We start from the raw sequence: 14,121 nt of genomic DNA on the forward strand, positions 1-14,121 counted from the left end.
GTTTTCCCCTCATTATGTTTGGTTACTTTTATAGCTTCTCCGCACCAAACGGTAAACTCGTTTTTCACTCGGTGAAAATGAGAGTGTTTTATAGCTCGGATCGGTCTAGCGCATGGTTCACCTGTAGTTCTGCGTTGCATCGTTGGATCCGCCACTAGGATCGAATCTAAATCGGTCTGAATTAGTGTTCTAAAAATATTAATAAATAAATGAAATAAAATATAAATTAAAATACAAATTTATGGGGTTATGATTTAGAGGGACTTAAGAAAAAATTAAATAAACTTAATGTGTATCTATATATATATATATATATATATATATATATATATATATATATATATATTAATGAAGGTTAATGTTAGAAGAGAATGTGATGGGTGTGTTCATCAAAAAATCATTACTTTTTATTTAAAAAATTATTTTAATGGGTAACGACACCATTAAGTAAAAGTAAATTTAAAATTTTTACAAAAGTACAATCGCATTTTGAAAGTTAGTATCTTCAAACTTTATTTGTAGAATACTTTTATCCTTTAAAAAAACATCAATTTTACCCTTATGAAGATAACAAAAGTAACCTTTGACTTGTATTGATATTTACAAAATTACCTTTACTTAATAATGAATATATCATAAAAAAATAATTTTTTTTAAAAAAATAAACCGTAAAGTCAGTAAATCCTCCCATTCACAACTCATTCTATTACTAATATTTGTAATTTTAAGGGTTGTGAACTTTAGATTATCCTATATATATATATATATATATTAATGAAGGTTAATGTTAGAAGAGAATGTGATAGGTGTGTTTATCAAATATCATTATTTTTTATTTAAAAAATTATTTTAATAAGTAACTACACCATTAAGTAAAAGTAAATTTAAAAATTTTACAAAAGTACAATCGCATTTTGAAAGTTAGTATCCTCAAACTTTATTTGTAGAATACTTTTGTCCTTTAGAAAAACATCAATTTTACCCTTATGAAGATAACAAAAGTAACCTTTGACTTGTATTGATATTTACAAAATTACTTTTACTTAATAATGAATATATCATAAAAAAAAAATAAACCGTAAAGTTAGTAAATCCTTCCATTCACAACTCATTCTATCATTAATATTTGTAATTTTAAGGGTTGTGAACTTTAGATTATCCTATATATATATATATATATATATATATATATATAAATGAAGGTTAATGTTAGAAGAGAATGTGATGGGTGTGTTTATCAAAAAATCATTATTTTTTATTTAAAAATTATTTTAATAAATAACTACACCATTAAGTAAAGGTAAATTTAAAATTTTTACAAAAATACAATCGCATTTTAAAAGTTAGTATCCTCAAACTTTATTTGTAGAATACTTTTGTCTTTTAGAAAAACATCAATTTTACCCTTATGAAGATAACAAAAGTAACTTTTGACTTGTATTGATATTTACAAAATTACCTTTACTTAATAATGAATATATCATAAAAAATAATTTTTTTTTAAAAAATAAACTGCAAAGTCAGTAAATCCTCCCATTCACAACTCATTCTATCATTAATATTTGTAATTTTAAGGGTTGTGAACTTTAGATTATCCTATATATATATATATATATATATATATATATATATATATATATATATATATATATATATATATATATATATATATATATATATAAGTGGATTCTGTACGTCTACTAGCTGACCGTTACATTAAACATTAATTATCCAGATTGAATTTGGGTCGATCTGACGGTCACGTCTTCTTTTCGTATTTGAATTTTAATAGGTAACTACAGCAAATATCCAGCTCGGAAGAAAAATGGGATTTGAATGGGAAGAGAAATAGAAAAAGAGAAAGACATAGAGTTGGGTTTTCATAGTCGGGATGAGAGAGAGAAGAAATACAAGAAAAGATAGATAGGGTGAAGAGACTGAGAGAGTGTGAAGAGAAATATAAAATTAATATATACTTTTATAATAACTTTGGGATGGGTCAAAATGCTAGTAGTTTAAGGAGTAGTAACGCTTTTATAATCTTTTTTTTCTATGAGCTCGAAATTATTATTATTTAGGAGAAAAAATTTATATAAGGATGCAACCTTACAATGTAGAACTACGAATGCACCTCAAAAATCTATCGGAAAAGGGTAGTTTTGATGTTGAAAAATTCTTTGATTGATTATCTCGACATCGATATGTATGACCATGAAAAATAAAAATATTTTAAATCTCAGAAATAGTACATTTTACAACATATTATCTACACTGTCCGGTTTCAAGATTTTCATATGTTTATTGATCTACTTGATTTTAATCATTTTTGAAATTTAAAATTTTATAATTAGATGTAAAAATAGATTTTGAGATAATCCTAAAAACATTTGACATCAAAATTATAATACTATGATAAATACCCCTTCTCATTTTTTCAAGTAAATTAGAAATTAGTTTTTCCTTCTCATTTTTTCAAGTAAATTAGTTTTTCCTTCTCATTTTTTCAAGTAAATTAGGAATTTTAAGGTATTAATAAAATCTTCTCATTTTTTCAAGTAAATTAAAAATTAGTTTTTCCTTCTCATTTTCTCAAGTAAATTAGAAATTAGTTTTTTATGGTATTAATAAAATCTTCTCATTTTTTTAAGTAAATTAAAAATTAGATTTTCTTTCTTATTTTTTAAAATAAATTTGAAATTAATTTTTTAAAGTATTAATAAAATTTTATTAATAAATTGTGACTAGGGTGGAGGTGCTACCACAACAGCCCAACTCCTTTCCCATACCTGAAATTCAACGCAGTTTGGATACTTCAGCAAATATTGGATGGCGTCAAAACTTTTAATATGATCCAGGTGCTTGAGTTGCGGAATAAAATCGCCGCAAATTTCTCCATAATCTCGCGGGATACGATTCCAGCCAAATTACATCCCTTGTCTTTTGCATTAAATCACGTTATATCTAAGGGACGCAAATATTCAGTTCTACAGCTACGAAATTTATGGGGCATTATTTTCTCACGTATACTATGCTCTCTTGGGAGCACATTGTTCACCTCCGTCAAAACCTACTTGAAAGGATATTTTTAATATGAAATTTTGGGAATTACTTAAAGATTGCTAGATAATTATTCTAAAAAAGAAAATTAAAATTTGAGCTTTCCACACTTAGATTTCACCATTAAAAAATTAGATAGTCTCTAATCAATCTCAAGACAATATTTTTTCATATGCTTAAAGGGTACAATTAGGAATTATCCCAATTAAAAATGACTAAAATTAGCTCACTTAACTAAAATTGACTGAGTTTATCTAACTTAAAAAAGAATTTATCCTAATTGAAAATTGGAAAATTGTTTCATGCATGGAATGTATTTTTATATATGCGGTCCAAAAAGTGTAAACCATCCATCTTAAAAATAGATGCAAGTAGATGTTCCATCTAAAAACAATAGAAACAAACAGTCCAAATGTTTTCTCACTATAATTTTTATTTTTATTTTTTTAAATTTTTTTTTTTTTTTTATATTTACAATCTCCATATTAGAGATTACATGTCTTTAAAAATTAATTCTTAAAATCCATCTAAAAAATAGTTTTATTAAGAGGCCCGCATTTATAAATATGCGAATTAATTAAAATGACGAAAAATAGGTGAATTTGACTGATAACAATTACGGTCCTGACGTCACCGTCACACTTATAACGTGTTCTAGACTCTAATGTACAGTGACGGAATCCTAGAAAGGCACAGAGGAGAGAGATGGTGGGGGAGAGAGAGAATATTAGAGAGAGAAAGGGAGCAAAAAAATCGTGAAACACCAATCCAAGAAGTTGTAGCCCAGTGTGCCATAATCCGACACCCTCACATGCAAAGGGTTTGGCAATTTTTTCAGCTGCATCGCATGAATTACTCATCACATAATATTTATCATCATCCCTTAATTGAAACCGTACCCTTTTAGTTCAGTGTTGCCCTTTAAATCACCCATCCCCTTCATCTCAACTCCTCCTCCTTTCTTCCTTTTCTTCTCTTTCAATGCCTCCACTTCTCTTCTTCACCTTCTTCTCTCTCTTAATCTCGACTTCAGCGGCCACAAAGGCCGGCCATGGCTACAAGCTAATTTCCATCGAAGAGTCACCATATGGGGGGCTCATCGGACGCCTGAAAGTGAGGCAACCAACCACAACCTACGGCCCTGATGTCCCCAACCTATTACTCTATGTAAAGTAATGCTCAGACCTTTCTCTATTATTTTCATTATTTCCTGCATTTTACCAGTATTTTTTTTGGCTGGAAAAGCTTGCTCTCTTTACCTTTATTTTCCATCTTTTATTGGGTTTGTAAATCACTATGCTCGACATACCGTTCCTTTTCTTATTCCCTGCACTTTTCTATTAACTTCTAGAACGGTTTTTTTTTTTTCCTTTTGTTTTTTTTTTTGGGTTTTTTTTATAAGATATATATGTATATGTATACATATATCTTGGGGTTTTTAATCCGTATTCAACAGGAAAGTGCTAAATTTTTTTTTTTTTCAATTTCTTTGGGTTTTTGAAGGCACGAGACTGAAAATCGCTTGAGGGTTCACGTTACAGATGCGGACCACGAAAGATGGGAGGTCCCTTACGAGCTTCTCCCCAGAGAGAAGCCCCCAACTCCATCATCTTCTCTCTCTAGAAAAGACGGCTCTTTTGTGCTCCCTTCTTCTGAATCTCTCTCTTCTTCCTCTTCCCCGAACAATCTCATCTTCTCCTACGTCTCTAACCCCTTTGGCTTCTCTGTTAAACGAAAATCCAATGGAGAAACACTTTTTAATTCCTCTTTCGACAGTATGGTCTTCAAGGACCAGTATCTTGAAATCTCTACCGACCTACCTGAAAATTCCAATCTCTATGGTCTTGGGGAGAATACACAACCCAAAGGAATAAAGCTTCAGCCAAATGATCCATACACACTATACACGACCGATATATCGGCCATTAACTTAAACAGTGATTTGTATGGGTCTCACCCATTTTACATGGATTTGAGGAAGGGCCCAAATGCTCATGGTGTTCTTCTGCTAAATAGCAATGGAATGGATGTGTTTTACCGTGGCTCTTCTCTAACATACAAAGTTATTGGGGGTATTTTCGATTTCTACTTCTTTGCCGGGCCAACCCCATTAGCGGTTGTGGACCAACACACATCCTTGGTTGGGCGACCTGCACCCATGCCCTATTGGACTTTTGGTACGTCATGAGACTCTCTCTCTCTCTCTCTCTCTCTCTCTCTCTCTCGTATACTACTGTTATTTTATTGTTACAGAGCATAAATGATTTGTATGGTACACATTGCACCGGTGGTGCATAGTATATGGTCCACAACACGGACATTGGACCGGTGGTGCATAGATTGGACCGGTGGAGCATAGTGTATGGTGGGATTGGAAACTGCCTGCCATTGATCTCCACGGTTGATATTTGGCACAGATGATCGATGCCCCTGTGGTCTATTTGTGTGTGGGATTAATAGAAAAGTGAAAAACAGCTAATTCTTACCCGAAAAAGAAAAAGAAAAAGAAAAAAAAAACAGCTAATATAATAGAACCTTCTTAAATGTTTATGGTAAAATGTGAAAATTTGGTGTTCTTAGTTTTGTTCATTCAATTTGTTTGTTGTGAATTTAATATCGGCATTAAATCAAATTCATTGTGAGGTAACATTTACGACCGATATTTGGAATCAATTGAGAATTTATTGGAATTTCTTTTCGTGACTTGGTTTCTCTACGATATATCATTAATTAGTTTCTCAAAAAAGGATATATCATTACCACATAGTTCAATGTATGATTTCATTTTCTTTCCAAAAATGTATTTACGGTTTCATCCCCATCCATTCAAATATTAGCAGAACACTGTTACTTAGTTTTCTTTAACAAACATACTTTTCTTTTCATCCTTTTCGAAGGTTACATGTTGCTAGCCGGTTCCTCTCCGTGTGTTTGGAAATTTTGCGGCAAAGTGCTTCCCTTTCAGGTTTTTCGAAGCAATTATCTTTGTGAGGTAATTCTCAATAATTTAAGAAAATGGAGAAAGCGAAAAGCAAAAGTGGGACAAAAGGTTACTTTCAATTTCAGTGGTGTCTCTCTTTTGTAATCTTGGAAATATCTTCCTTATTTTTAGCACGTATACTATGCTCCCTCTGTAGCATAGTTTGCTTCTACTCCTTCGGTTAGAAGACTTACTAAGAAGGATTTTTTTAATGGGAAATGTTGGGAGCCACTTAAGAACTACTGGATGATTATTTTCGCAAAAAAAAAATTCAAAGTTGAGTTTTCTAACACTTAGATTTCACCGTTTAAAAATTAAATGGTCTTTATTCAATCTTGAGGCACTTTTTTTCAGGGTACAATTGAATTTTTTTTTTGTATTGAGGTTAATTTGTAATGGAAGAGGTTACATCTCCAAAATTGGAGTCCTACAATTAGCATTCGGTGTGAGTTTACTCGAGGGAGTAAATCAACATTCTACTCCCTCCAGAGGGAGTAGAATACCATATCAGTTGTTTTTTGGAAGGGCAAAGAATTGTCTCTTGTGACAATAGTCAGCACTAATAAAAGGATTTACATTATTTATCTAAAATTCTTGAATGGAGACTCTGATTTATATTCATAATTTTAATTTTTAGCAATACAGGAATAAATGTTTGGTGTGTCGTGCACTTTAGATCGAAGGGCATCCATTCTCCATTCTAGATGACCAACGGTGGGGATTGACAGTAGTTCCCCATTATTTATGAAGTATTGGGGCATCCACTCTCCATTCTACATGACCAACCGTGGGGATTGAACGCAGGTCCCCGTTATTTATGTAGTATTGAATGTGAATGATCTAGAGCCCCAATTTTGACGAGTTTTAATAAGCTACTTTCAACAATTTACTAGTTTATATTCCAAACAACCATTTCCTAGTTTATTCCGGAAAATCCTTGGATAAATTGGCAAGTCGGCTTCATTTTTTTTTTTTTTTTTGAGAATAATCATCTAGTAATTCTTTTATCATTCTCAAGCTTTCAGTTTTAAAAAATGCTCCCAAGTAGATTTTCTGATCGCGAGAGTAGAAGTAAACTATGCTTCTGACGTGCTCGAACTTGATATCCTACTTTACCATGCAAGATGTGAAATTTGAATCTGTGGATAGGAAAATAAAAGTATGTTTTCAGGTCGGGTCGGGTTTCAATAAGGTTGCAACTTTAAACAATCCAATTAAGGCGAACCTCTAAATTTTATAATAAATGTAATTTTAGGTACAAATTTTGTATAATAAATGTAAATTTAAGTGTAAAAAATTATTATGATGGCTTGAAAATCTATTATTAGCTCTAATTATAAAACTTTAAACTCCAAAAATAGTTCAAGTCAAGTAGATCTATAAACACATGAAAATTTTGAAATGGGCAGTCCAGATAATGTTTTGTAAGATACACTATGTTTTTAACTTAAAATATTTTTTTCTTTTCATATTCATACATGTGGATGATGTGGAGATGATTACTTAGAGGGTTTTCTAACATTAAAACCCCTTTTATGATGGACTTTTAAGGTGCATCTTTAATTCTACATATTTTATGATTTGCATAGACCGTCCATTATGATGGATGGTCCAATCCAATGGAGCAATGTCAGCGGACCACCTAATTTGGGTGGCTTTAGCCAGGCATCTTATTATTGGTCGAATCAAACAAGATCGGCCGATCCCGCTTTAAAACTTTGGAAAGGAACGACACTAGCGTGCTAGAGAAATGGTACGAGCTCATATGAAGTCGCCAATTCACCGTATTACCCCTGCTTGCTCTTTATTCATAGCTGTCTTTGTCAACTAGAAGTTGAAAACTCCCTAGAAGTAACAAGTTCTAGGATTTAGTCGTTGAAACTTTCGACTCCTAGTGCGTTGGATTAGCGGTTCATGTTGACAAGGCCTAGGTAGGCCGGAGACCCGGCCCGTTAAACTTACTAGCCTTGAGGTCTCTGTCATGCTCTGATGGCCCCCCTTAAAATTACTAGCCTTGAGGTCTCTGTCATGCCCTGATCGGCCAGTTTAAGGAGGCTAAATCTGGCTCATGTTGGGCCGGGTCGGGCCAGGCATTTGAGGCCATTAGGTCTGCCCTGTCCCCCCTCGACTCACTAAGAATGTGACATGTCGAGCCTTAACAATAACCAGGCGTGTAGGTCATAAACCCAGGGCCTTCCCGGCCCAATGGGCCTAATACAGGGATTGAATCTTTCCTATCGGCCCCGCCGGCCCATTTGCGGCCCAATGTTTGATAAAGGAGATAGGGAAATAGTTTTAAATCTTTTGATAAAGCTTATACTAGTCCAAGGAAGATGAATATAGGTTCTGATAACCAAAAAAAAATAAAAAAAATGTTTAATAACCATACAGGAAGTCAAAGCTGTTTTTTTTTTTTTTCTGGACCTAGTGTGATCTTCCAACGCGTTGCAACATCTGTAAATTGTCGTAATCGATAGAGATGAGGTTCATCCATTATGATTTGTTTTCTCAAAAAACAAAAAAAGAAAAAGGAATCCATTATGATTTTCCAAATGTGGGGATGGGCTTGCTTGTATTTAATAGGGTCCTTCTCACCAAGGTGGGGGATAGATGGGAATCTTAACTCCAAAATGGGGCATTACTAACTTGCCTTTTATGGGCGCCTCCACATGCATTGAAAACACTCTCTTCTACCTTTTCTTCTTTTCTTTTCTATTTTTTTATGTTTTTTTTTGAGTGCGTGTACCCTCTTCTTGTCTCTTGTGGGAGCAAAAAGTCTATTGACACCCTATGGTGGATGACCATTTGGGAGGATTTGTTATAACAAATTTTGAGATCCACTTTAGAGTGATCTATATATTTTGGAACAATACCCGTTTCTATGCGGCCAAGCCCACACATGCATTTTCGCTTATGTAGAAATGCATGCCTTTTAATAAATCTGTTTTTTGACTTTTTAAGGATACGTAATCTCTATCATGGAGATCATGAATATGAAAAAATAAATACATTTTAAAAACTAAAAATAATAATTCTAGTAAAAAAACATTTGGACCATTAGTTTCCATTGTTTTTAGATGGAACAGTTACTTGCTTTACACTTACTGGACTGCATATGTAGAAATGCGGTCCCGCCGAAACAATTTTCCTTTAGAGAAAGAAGAAAAAGGTCTTCAGGTACTTAAATGCCGAAACAATTTTCCTTTAGAGAAAGAAGAAAAAGGTCTTCAGGTACTTAAATGCTTAAGATCTAACCATCCAAAATTTGTTTGATCTGACCATTCAAAAATTTGCTGGTATGTGTGCAATCTTAGGATCTGATTTTTCTGTCGCAGTATTTTCTTTTGTGAAAATATATATGGTACAGTTCACGGGAGCATATAATCCTCAGTTTTATTTTTGTTTTCTTTCGGTGCACTAATTGAACGAGATAATTCTTTGTGAAAAACCTTGAGTTGTACTAATGTTAAATATATAAATTAGGAGTCGTGTTTTCAAGAAAAGAAGATCGAAGTGAACAACAAAAAGAAAAAAGAAGAAGAAAGATTATTTATTCCTATGCAAAACCCAATCCAGGAATATGTTCTTTACCCTAAATTTGAGGGATACCAAAATCTTTTCAACTATATGCTATACTCAAAATTGAATTTTTTACGGTGAGATCTAAGTGTTAAAAATAACTCAAAATTCTTTTTTTTTTTTCCCTTTTTTATTTTGAACGTAATGATCTAGTGATTTTTAGGTGGTTCTCAAAAAATTACGGATCTAAATTATCTTCTCAAGTTAGTCCTCTGCCAAGGGAGTAGGTATAATGAATGTTCCTACATGCTATTAATCTTTTTTGGTCATGAATATGAAAAATATTGGATTTGAACCTTAAAATAAAATTTATGTTAAAATAAATATATTGGATTTTAACCTACATGCCAAGGGACTTGGCCAAGTCGACTCAAGACTTGGCCAACTTGGGGTCATCAAACAATAAAATAAATAAATAAATAAAATTTATGTTAAAATATTTTATATGTAATTTGGATGTTGGCATGATGATTTTTTTTTGCCATATACCCTATTTTTATATTTTTATTTTTAGGAAAATATTTTCAACTGCAAATAAATTTCTGTTAAATCCATATTTCATGGATTGTTTTCAGCTTATTTGGACTTTTTATGTTGTTTTGGGTTTAGCTTGGTTTTTGATAATTTTAATATTCTTTTTATATTTAAGGGTTTTTTTTTTTTTTTTTTCGGTTTTTTTTCCTCTTTTTTTTGGCTCATATATAGCTCCCTGCACTACTCTTGTGTGAGTGCACTTTGATTTGCCCAAGTTACTCGACTTGGGTGGAGCCCGAGCTTCAGCCGAGTTTTTAATCATTGGTTTTTTGAACTACAAACTCATGGATCTAAAGCTGATCTAGCGTGACTTAACATGTATTTCAAATTCGATATTTATGTCTAAAATGAATATTTGGGAGGGAATGAATAGTTCCACATTTAACCTTTTAAATTTATGGTAATCGTTGCTTTTTACTACCCTCTACGATGTTTATACACAATACATATATGAAAAACAATCAATCAAGAAACCAAACCTATCATTGTGAATTGTACTGGTTGTGACCGGCTTGGTTAGTCATTTGTTATTGAGACGACGGCCCTGTTTCAAGCGGTTCATACCACATAATTGAATTTGCTTGAGTCAGGAGTGTATTTCCTTAGAATTTGTCTGCAATTCCTCATCTAATTTGTTCATTCGGTGAATGGAAAGGAAATGCAAGCGCTGAACATTGTATACGTGTTTTTGGAATTATTGGAGTTATATTATGTGAAAGTTCTTGTTACCTGTTTCTTCAGAAGGAAATTGGATACAGGAGGAGAATTGTGTACACTGCTTCTCGATCTCTACGGTTGGCTTTGCACTAATGCCATTGTTCACTCGCAGGTTTCCATCAGTGCCGTTGGGGGTACAAAAATGTGTCCGTGGTGCAGGCAGTGGTTGAGGGCTACGACAATGCCCGCATCCCCCTGGACGTCATCTGGAATGATGACGACCACATGGATGCTGCAAAGGACTTCACCCTTGACCCGGTGAACTACCCCCCCTCAAAGCTTCAACCATTCCTCAAATCCATCCATGGCAGTGGTCGCAAATATGTTGTTCTGATCGACCCCGGGATCGCAGTTAACGCCTCTTATGGCACTTACAGCCGTGGAATGGCCCAAGATGTGTTCATAAAATATCATGGCCAGCCTTACCTAGCCCAAGTGTGGCCAGGGCCTGTCTATTTCCCCGACTTCCTCAATCCGAAGACCTCTACTTGGTGGGCAGATGAGATTGCCCGATTCCATCAGATTGTGCCTGTTGATGGCCTATGGATTGACATGAATGAGATCTCAAACTTTTGCTCGGGTCTGTGTGAGATCCCGAAGAACAAGCCTTGCCCGGGTCCTGGTGTAGTATGGACATGTTGCCTTGACTGCAAGAACATCACTGACACACGATGGGATGATCCCCCGTATAAAATCAATGCTTCAGGAACGAAGGTACCGATTGGATACAAGACCATTGCTACGAGCGCTGTCCACTATAATGGTGTGCTTGAGTACAATGCACACAGTCTCTATGGCCTCTCACAGGCCAAGGCCACACAGAAGGCCCTGCAAGGCCTTGAGGGGAAGCGACCCTTCGTGTTAACTCGCTCTACTTTTGTGGGCTCGGGCAAATACGCGGCCCACTGGACTGGTGATAACCAAGGAACATGGGAGAACTTGCGATACTCGATCTCGACCATGCTCAATTTTGGCATATTTGGTATGCCGATGGTCGGTGCTGACATATGTGGGTTCTACCCTGACACGACTGAAGAACTTTGTAATAGATGGATTGAGCTTGGTGCCTTCTACCCCTTCTCCAGGGACCACGCAAACTACTACTCAAAGCGACAGGAGCTCTATCAGTGGGAAACCGTTGCTGAGTCGGCTCGCAATGCTCTGGGCTTACGTTACAAACTCCTCCCTTATTTCTACACCCTCAATTTTCTAGCTCACACAACAGGTGCCCCTATCGCAAGGCCAGTCTTCTTCTCATTCCCCGATTATGGCGAGAGCTATGGCCTAAGCACCCAGTTCTTGCTAGGCTCTGGCGTGATGGTCTCACCGGTTCTCAAGAAGGGCGCATCACATGTGTGTGCTTTATTCCCCCCTGGCACATGGTACAGCCTCTTCGACATGACACGAGCTGTCGTTTCCAAGGGCGGGTACGTGACACTCGATGCCCCATTGAACACTGTGAATGTGCATCTCTACCAAAATATGGTGTTACCAATGCAAAGAGGAGGGAGGACTTCGAAGGAAGCGAGAGCCACACCATTCCACCTAGTAGTTAGCTTCCCTGCGGGTGCAGAGAGTAGTGGGGCCGAGGGAGAGCTCTACTTGGATGACGACGAGAAGCCAGAAATGGGGTTAGGAAGGGGAACAGCAACACATGTTAAGTTTTACGCTAGCATTGGCGATATGAAGGTTAGAATTTGGTCAGATGTGGAGGAAGGAGAGTTTGCAGAGAGCCTGGGATTAGTCATCGAAAAAGTAACGGTGCTCGGGGCACCTAGTGGTGCTGGAAAGAGTACTTCCATAATGGTAGGCGGAGAGACGTTAAGTGACATGCATGTGAAAATTTCGGAAATGAGCCATGTGGCTAATGTTGATGAGGAAGTGGAGGAGGAGGAGGGGGAGGGAGAGAGTGGCGGTGGGAAGGCGAAGAGGGGGATGGTGGTGGAGGTGGGTGGGTTAGCCTTGCCCTTGGGGAAGAAGTTTGACATGTCATGGCAGATGGAGATTGCTAAGTGAAGAGAGTGATTCTACAGAGTGTTCGGTTCTGGTTTTTGTTTAATGGGTTGTTATTTTTTTCTTTTGAAAGGCAGGTCAAAAGAGGACTTGCTTGCAAAAATATAGACTACTCTAAAGAAGGGGAATAAGAGATAGATATAGCGTTTCTTTTACTAGTTACGAGGAAAATGGTCTTGCAAAAATCATGGTTAATATGAGGAAGCGACCTGGATCTTATTTCTTCTCGACACAAATGTTCATATTTAGTATGTGTATAGTGCGTATAGGTACAACCGCAAGCAAAAAAATACTATTTATTAAAGGCGTGTTTGGTGCGTGTGAATACGTTTTTGTGAAAGAACTTCTTTATGTAATCTGGTGTCAGAATTTTTCACATCATTTGGCATGAAAAAAATGTGTTAGAATCAATTGGTGTGGAAAAACTCTCATACATAATTATATCAAGGTGTTTCAAGTGAAAATGCTTTCACAAAAATATTTCCATGTGTGCCCAACATGCCCTAAGTAGTACGTTATAACTTTGAAGCGACCCTTTATGTTTGCTGTTGTAGGAGCATTGCATACTTTCGGTGAGCCCAAGGTTCGAACCTTACCATATAAGCTATGGTATTCAATAGTTAAACAAATGCTTCAAAATAGAGTGTGGGGGAATTTTTGCTAACATTGTTTATATTTCTCGTGATAACAAAAAAAAAAAAAAAAATCGCTTTTTTTATTTTTTTTTACGTGCATACTTATTTTTCTAAGATTTTTTGTTATACCCAAATAAGCCTACTATAATTGCACTCGAACCTTAGAAGCATTTGGCCCTACCCTTCCATAGAGGAAGCACCAAAAGATGCTATAATATTGTAGATCTGTAGTAGCGTACATTTCTACCTAGCGTACATTTCTACCGAAACAGTAGCACTACAGATCCATAGTGGCAGATCTATAGTGCTTAGTGCATTTGGCACCTAGCCCTACTAATCTGTTAGACTTTTTTTTTTTGGTGAATCAGTGGGGAGAGGCCCCCTACCCTTGGTAGAAATTGAGCGTAGGACGTTGCTTTGCAAATTGTCAAGTGCTAACCAATTAAGCCCGGGCTCTTTTCCTATCAATCTATTTGATCTGAAGTGCATTTGACACTTTGCGACAAATTTGGAAGTGCCAAATCCACTATGGAGCTTTTAGATCCTTAGCATTTGGTGCAACAGTTCATTTAGAATCATAACGCATTTGATATTTCATAAAATTCC

At 35.4% G+C, this 14,121-nt stretch overlaps 1 protein-coding gene across 1 annotated transcript; it reads left to right on the plus strand.

The window, feature by feature from the left end:
- Nucleotides 1-3,695: 3,695 nt before the first annotated feature.
- Nucleotides 3,696-13,035, plus strand: LOC18432096 (alpha-xylosidase 1). The gene is made up of 3 exons (XM_006842206.4): nucleotides 3,696-4,229; nucleotides 4,561-5,234; nucleotides 10,980-13,035. Exons 1-3 carry the CDS (start codon nucleotides 4,039-4,041, stop codon nucleotides 12,881-12,883), a joined length of 2,769 nt encoding a protein of 922 aa, XP_006842269.2. The 5' UTR covers nucleotides 3,696-4,038; the 3' UTR covers nucleotides 12,884-13,035.
- The last annotated feature ends 1,086 nt before the right edge of the window (nucleotides 13,036-14,121 follow it).

This window comes from Amborella trichopoda, chromosome 13 (genome assembly GCF_054954075.1).
Source record: "Amborella trichopoda isolate Santa Cruz 75 chromosome 13, AtrichopodaSantaCruz75HAP2 v2.0, whole genome shotgun sequence".
Lineage (NCBI taxonomy): Eukaryota > Viridiplantae > Streptophyta > Magnoliopsida > Amborellales > Amborellaceae > Amborella > Amborella trichopoda.